The sequence below is a fragment of the Pieris rapae genome, chromosome 12, assembly GCF_905147795.1.
Source record: "Pieris rapae chromosome 12, ilPieRapa1.1, whole genome shotgun sequence".
NCBI lineage: Eukaryota > Metazoa > Arthropoda > Insecta > Lepidoptera > Pieridae > Pieris > Pieris rapae.
Genome location: NC_059520.1, coordinates 3,562,618 through 3,569,178, shown reverse-complemented (window position 1 = coordinate 3,569,178; position 6,561 = coordinate 3,562,618). Strand labels below are relative to the sequence as shown.

Genomic DNA, 6,561 nt, shown 5'->3' with positions numbered 1-6,561 from the left:
TTTATTTTATATCTTTAACCATTAAAGATATTTCTTAGTCACTCACTAATCATACCAAAATCAAAGTCGAATTAGGACCACAACCTAACCACCATTGAACAGGCAAATTTAATAATTATTTATTTATTTATTTACACTTCGTTGCTAAAGAAATACAAATAACACAATATATATAAATTACAAGGGATGCAACGGGCGGCCTTATCGCTAACAAGCGATCTCTTCCAGGCAACCCTAGTAAGAAATGAAATAAAAAAAATTTATGGGTGCTAGAAGTGCATAAGTTATATAAAAAACAAAATAAATTTATATTAATATATAGAACCTTAATCTATTAATAACTATATATATTATAAAAACTAACTAAAACTAAAAAGCTAATCTTACATATAGAGAATTACAAAACGAACAGGAGATACAAGAATTACACAGGTCACGATTGATCAGGATATGAATAATAATTAATAACATGATTTGTCTTAGAAAATTTTGTACAGTTTATACAGTACAGTTTTATATATACGTTAGCACGTTGTTAAACTACACTATCAAAAATTTCTGAATGACGCCGTTTCATACGAATGAGTTTAAAATATATGAAGTTTTTCCAGGATTCCATAAACATAAATGTCGATCATTAACTATGTGGCAGTTGTGTGATACAATTTTAATGGGGATGCGCACACCCGCATAGCAACCGCAGCCGAAACTAGGCCAAATTGATTGACTTATTTTTCTATTTACGACAGCCCTGTTTGGCGAGAACAATGCAGGCTATTTGTATCACAGGATCCTTGTTATTAATGTTTCATGGTACGTAATGGCCAAAGTCCAACTCACGAAGACGAAACAACAATTTAAAAAACTATTACCGTGTCATTCAATTTAATAATAACAAAAATACAAGTACAAAAGTTATATTAAACAAAACACTTATTGCATTCAAACATAGTTGCCCAATCGAATATATTTGACTCTTCATAAATTGGCACTACCAAAACTCTAATAAAAAATATTAATTTTTGTAGTTTATTATGTACACAGTTATTAACGTCAATAAAACAATTCATGTTACGAAATTTACATTTACTGCCAGTTCTCTAATCAAGGCCATAGAACGGACCAGAACTGGCAATAAACTTGGAAACTCCTTAATCGCTTATCTCCTTTATACAAACTGTTTGTAAGCAACTGCATTCATACTCATGTTAGAGCAGTTAATTATTATAATATTTTTAGGAGGCAGACGGGCAGGAGGCTCATCTGATGTTAAGTGACACCGCCGCCCATGGACACTCGCACTGCTCGTAAGCGCGCTGCTGGCCTTTTAAGAATCGTTACGCTGTTTTCTTGAAGGACCCTAAGTCGAAATGGTTCGGAAATACTTCAGTGGGCAGCTGGTTCCACATCGTGTTGGTGTGCAGCAGAAATTGCCTTAAGAATCGCTTAGTTGTGGATCGACGGACATCAAGGTGGTACGAATTGAAATATTAAATAAATAAGAACACCAAACGTTTCACGTAAGGCGCAGTAAAATAGGTGCATGCATCATGGACACGCAAACACGTAGTATCAAAGTGATAGTGATGCTAAGATAAGGATTAATTTTAAGGGGTCCTGCAGAGTTATCAGTTTCTGCGTAGCCTAAATATAAGAATTAGTAATGCCAAGATAAAAGCAATAGCTATAAAGCGAGACTAAATACATTTTCGTCCCACTGTTTTATCTTCCTGCTAGGGAACAATCCCGATGTCATGAGATTCCATATTGGTTGGAATATGCGCTGTCTGTCAACGAATTGTAACCCCTATGACATAACCAAGGGATGACGTGACTTGAATAAAAAAATACGTCTGGCTATAGCCATACATTAAAATTTACATACTAATTAGTCTCGTACGATATATTTTTTATTAAAATTTGAATATATTTTGTATATATTTACTCTGAAACTATTGAACGTATTGTGTTATTGGGATAAATAAAAATTAAATCACATTATATGTAAAATTTTATTTAACCAGTCTTATGTACATAATATAACTTATATCTAATCTACTTACTGAACAACGAAACCACGAGATAATTAAACTTAATTTACTAACTTAAACTAAAGAATTAGAATGAAAGAGTACCTAGTGTGATGCTGATCATAACTAATATAATACAAATTTCTTATTACAAAATGTAAATTTGTCTGTTTCTTTTTAGGTTGCTAAAATGAAAAAGAAAAATCATTTATCAATTTTAAAAATGGAATTCTCGAAAAACGGTTGTAGAACAAGGTAATTCTCTTTTTAAAATCGACAATTTAATATTTCAAATTTGTTTTGAAATAAGAACATGTTTTTCTACCCTATGATAGACATAGAGAAGAAAAACTAGTGTTAGCACTTATGATGTTGCCCATCCGTGCAACAAAACTCCTTGCCGGCAGAGAAATTTGTTGGATTCCATTCGCTGCCACAATTTCTGACGAAGAGGAACGCCTTCTCGCGGTGAACGTCACGCTCCACGGCGCCGCAAATCACTGGTCCAGCGCGCGGTAGGTACTTCAATATCTATTAAAAGTAATATTAAGAACTATAATATCTATTTACATCGTCAAAGAATCAATGTAAACACTTAAGCAGCGTAACATCATGATAATATTTTATTGTTTTAACAATAACTTAACAGTCGGTTTGTAACGTTATATTATAAATTACCAATTGCTACTACTATACTTGGGAATTGACACAAATAACGCATCCTGAACTTCAATAGGAAAGCGGTATCTAGCTGTAATTGCAACATCAAGACTAATTGAAATGGAAATCTTCGAAGGAAATGCAATGTTTACGACGTTTTATTGTCTGTCACTTTCTAAACAAATAAACTAACGATGAATAGGTTATTACTGTACGCATCGAAGTATGTGTATCCTGGTAATAGAACATTAACAAAACCATACACTTGTTTAAATAAAAAAATAGGCATTTTTCGGTTCGGAAAATTATTACAAACTTGCCTGTAGAATGCGTAAGTAACCGAAAAACAGCACAATATATCGATCTCGGAGGGCAATAATTATTCTTAACTTCCTTAGAATTTGCTTGTTTATTATCAGTAGGCCTATTTTAATATGTTACCTATATATTTATAATAAGAAACAATGGTGTATTTCATATGTGCGTGGGCATTTCATTGACACATATTACGTCCTTTTCTAATTGTAAACACAGGTAAAATTGTGTCTACCGTTTTACAGCCTCATCACCTCGATCCTTTTACTTTTGGCGTATCAGTTATTATATTATTAAAAGCTTTTAGCAAGTTCTATAAAAGAACATATGTAATAATGAACTGTTATTGAATCTGCATTGTTACTCACCACATCGAGACAAGTGCTGATGCAGTGTTTGAAGCCGATAGATCCACAGGGTAAGCTAGGGCCATCTGTGTCGTATGTAACAACGGGTTCTCCCGTGGGTGGACCTTTGGGTTTCGTGCGACGACCGTCCTTGAAGCCCATTTGTTGGGACATAAACACACCGCACTGGCACGGCTCCAACTAGAAACAGAAAATTTACCAGGACTGGTAAATATTCACTGGTAATACATAGTTAAAAACATATTGGATTTGACAAAGGGGAGTATTACTTAGCGCAACGAGCCGACTCCTCCCCTAATGTTGTAATGGAACTAAATTAATAATGCGATATGCTATAAAAAGGTTTGGTAAAATTTTTAGTATACATATTAAAAATATACAAAAATAATCGAAGAAAGAAAAAAAAAAGAAGATTACTTTTAAATTACCAAAATGCATTACCTCATAGTCATCATCTCCTGTGGACACGTCATCATAACTATTAATAATTTCCTGGTGGTCTCGCTTCAGTTTCCGCCTGGCATCTACAGATACAAACCACAAGCAAGCCACCAATATAACAAACCACTGGATTCCGCCCATCGTAATCTAAATGTAACATAATATTCATAATCAATAAATATTACTAACTGGCCATACAAGAACATGTGACCCGAATACAGAAAGAAGACAAATAAAATAGATGGATATATAGCTCATAGATAGTATAAAAATTTACCTAATTTTGAACAGAAGGCTCATTATCTAATTAAACATTATGCAGAAATATGTCTGCCCCATTTGGGAGTATTACGATATATAACATACAGAATTCAACTTACGTATTCAGTAACTATATCACTTGTACAATAACATATTAATGATTGATGACACTTGGTGGCTGACTATTTAAATTGATTTAAGACGGGTCATAACACTGTTGCTGGGTCAGCAGAATGTAATACGTGCTCTTTTAAATGTAGATACGCAACGTATTCACAAATACCTACGTTCTTTATCGATAAATAGATCTTTAACTAGGATAGAGGAAGAACTCTTATTTCAAAAACACGTATCCAAATCTTTAAAAAATCTAATACCCGGGGCCCGTCGCATGGTACATATTTGTTTAAAAATAATCATTCCATTTGTTCCTCCTTTTGGAAAAAAAAGCCAAATCTCATCTATATCCAGATTGAGCATTCTGGTTAACGCACTAAGTCTGGAAATCCATAATTGCTTGTTCTATTTACTCTTTGAAATAATTTTCTCTTCAGTTTTTATCATTCAAATCTATAATCTAGTAGATGAAACTAACCGTTATACATATATAAATTGCAACGAAGCAACCTACATTTATAAACCTAGATACATTTCCGTCTTTTTTAACCGACTTCAAAACAGAACTGAAGGATATTACGTATTTGATTTTTTTTTAAATTTTAAAACTACGATTTGTATATCTTTCACAATAAATAAATAGCCTGCATGTAGGCGTTATAGTTCTTAATTTTTTCATTTTTTTGCAATCAAATACCTATTTTAACATTAGCTGAACACTTAGGTGGTACAATATTACCTTATCTTACAAGTCTTGAAGTGTTTAAGAACACGGATTTTACCATGATTTTTTAAGTTTTCATTTACGTCGCTACAATATCAAGTGTATGCAGCTCGAACGTATAGAATTTTCGTACATTTGGTATAGTTTCAATAAAACGATCACTTTGTATTTGTTTATGTTCACATGGACGTATGGAATTATAATCAAATCATATGATTTGTATTATAAGAACTATTGTATTTTACATGTGATTCCTACAAAGGGAAATCTTCCTGCTGTATTTTCTATATAAAAATCTAGGACTTATATTGGATATAAAACTCGAGCGAAAGGTAAACTTGTTCTTGAAAAGGCTACCTTATATTCTAAACTACTTGGTTTATTAATCCGTATAAACAAGTAAATAAAGAATAAATTCCATAAATTAATTTTATTCGAAACACTTCAAGCATTCCAGTTAATAATACAAAATTCATTGTACTTAAACATAACATGGTATTAAAAATGCAACATATAACATAACAACCCTCAATAATACTGCCATTGCATTAAAAAGTGATTCAAACTCATAAGATATACGATTACCGGAGAAACAAAGTAAACATTAACGTTATTTGAACTAGACAAGCAATTAAAAGTTACAAATATCCGCTTAGAAATAAATATTTATAAAAAATCATAAGTAATTAAAATCTCAAACAAGAGACAAAAGCGAATCCAAGGTTTTTTTTCATTGAATACCATCGGTTCCAAATTCAAATTTTACCGAATATCCAATTAAGACATTGACAGATTAGAAAACGCAGACATTTGCGTCTGATATTTAAACATTTTTAATTTCGTAAATAATCACTAGGGGCGCTGTAAGCGGTTTCATATATTTGTACGTATTTAGCATAATATTAAATAAATTAATAAAACTCATGGTACAACTACTCTCTTATTTCTATTGACTTTACTTTAAAGTAAATATTATATTGTAATACATACAATTTATCGTATTCTAAACATAACTGACACGATTATTTTAGTAGTTTGACGAGGTAAATCCGAGTATAAATAATTATATTAAATAGAATTAATAAAGTTTTTGCCTTAACATTAGAAGCGAACCTTTATTTATATTTTATTTTATACTCAACCTATAATTGGACAGTTTTATTTGGACAGCCCTTATTATTAATCTCAAAGTTTTTTAACAAGCAATTTAATAAGCTAAATTGACAATTAATAATCAAAATGGACTCCTTCAAAGCACTTACTTTTCTGCCAATACTAAATATTAACTAAATAAATTTTTAATACCTTATTTCTGATTATTATTGAAAGGTTTATTATTGTGTATATTGTAACCTATATACCATAGATATACTGTACATCCTGTATCAACAAAAATTTGTATTAAAATTGAGTTTTATAATTAGGATGTTTGAATGAATTAAAAAATCCATAGACATGTTAAACAAGCAAATTTATACATATTTAATTCATTATAGATATAATATATATCTAATATAATCACAATTTTAATGTAAATTACTATAAAATAGTAGATGCTTCAAATATGCCTTGAATTCATAAAAATCTGACTTAATATAGTTACTAAAACAAGACATATAATAAAATTGTACTCAGTATTAGGATT

The 6,561-nt window shown here is 31.0% G+C and overlaps 1 protein-coding gene across 1 annotated transcript; it reads right to left on the bottom strand.

Moving 5' to 3' along the window:
* Positions 1-1,993: 1,993 nt before the first annotated feature.
* LOC110998516 (follicle cell protein 3C-1) lies at positions 1,994-4,274 on the bottom strand. Its single transcript, XM_022267199.2, has 4 exons — positions 4,195-4,274; positions 3,815-3,961; positions 3,374-3,553; positions 1,994-2,561 (listed from the first exon to the last, which is right to left on the bottom strand). Exons 2-4 carry the CDS (start codon positions 3,953-3,955, stop codon positions 2,388-2,390), a joined length of 495 nt encoding a protein of 164 aa, XP_022122891.1. The 5' UTR covers positions 3,956-3,961; positions 4,195-4,274; the 3' UTR covers positions 1,994-2,387.
* Positions 4,275-6,561: the final 2,287 nt, after the last annotated feature.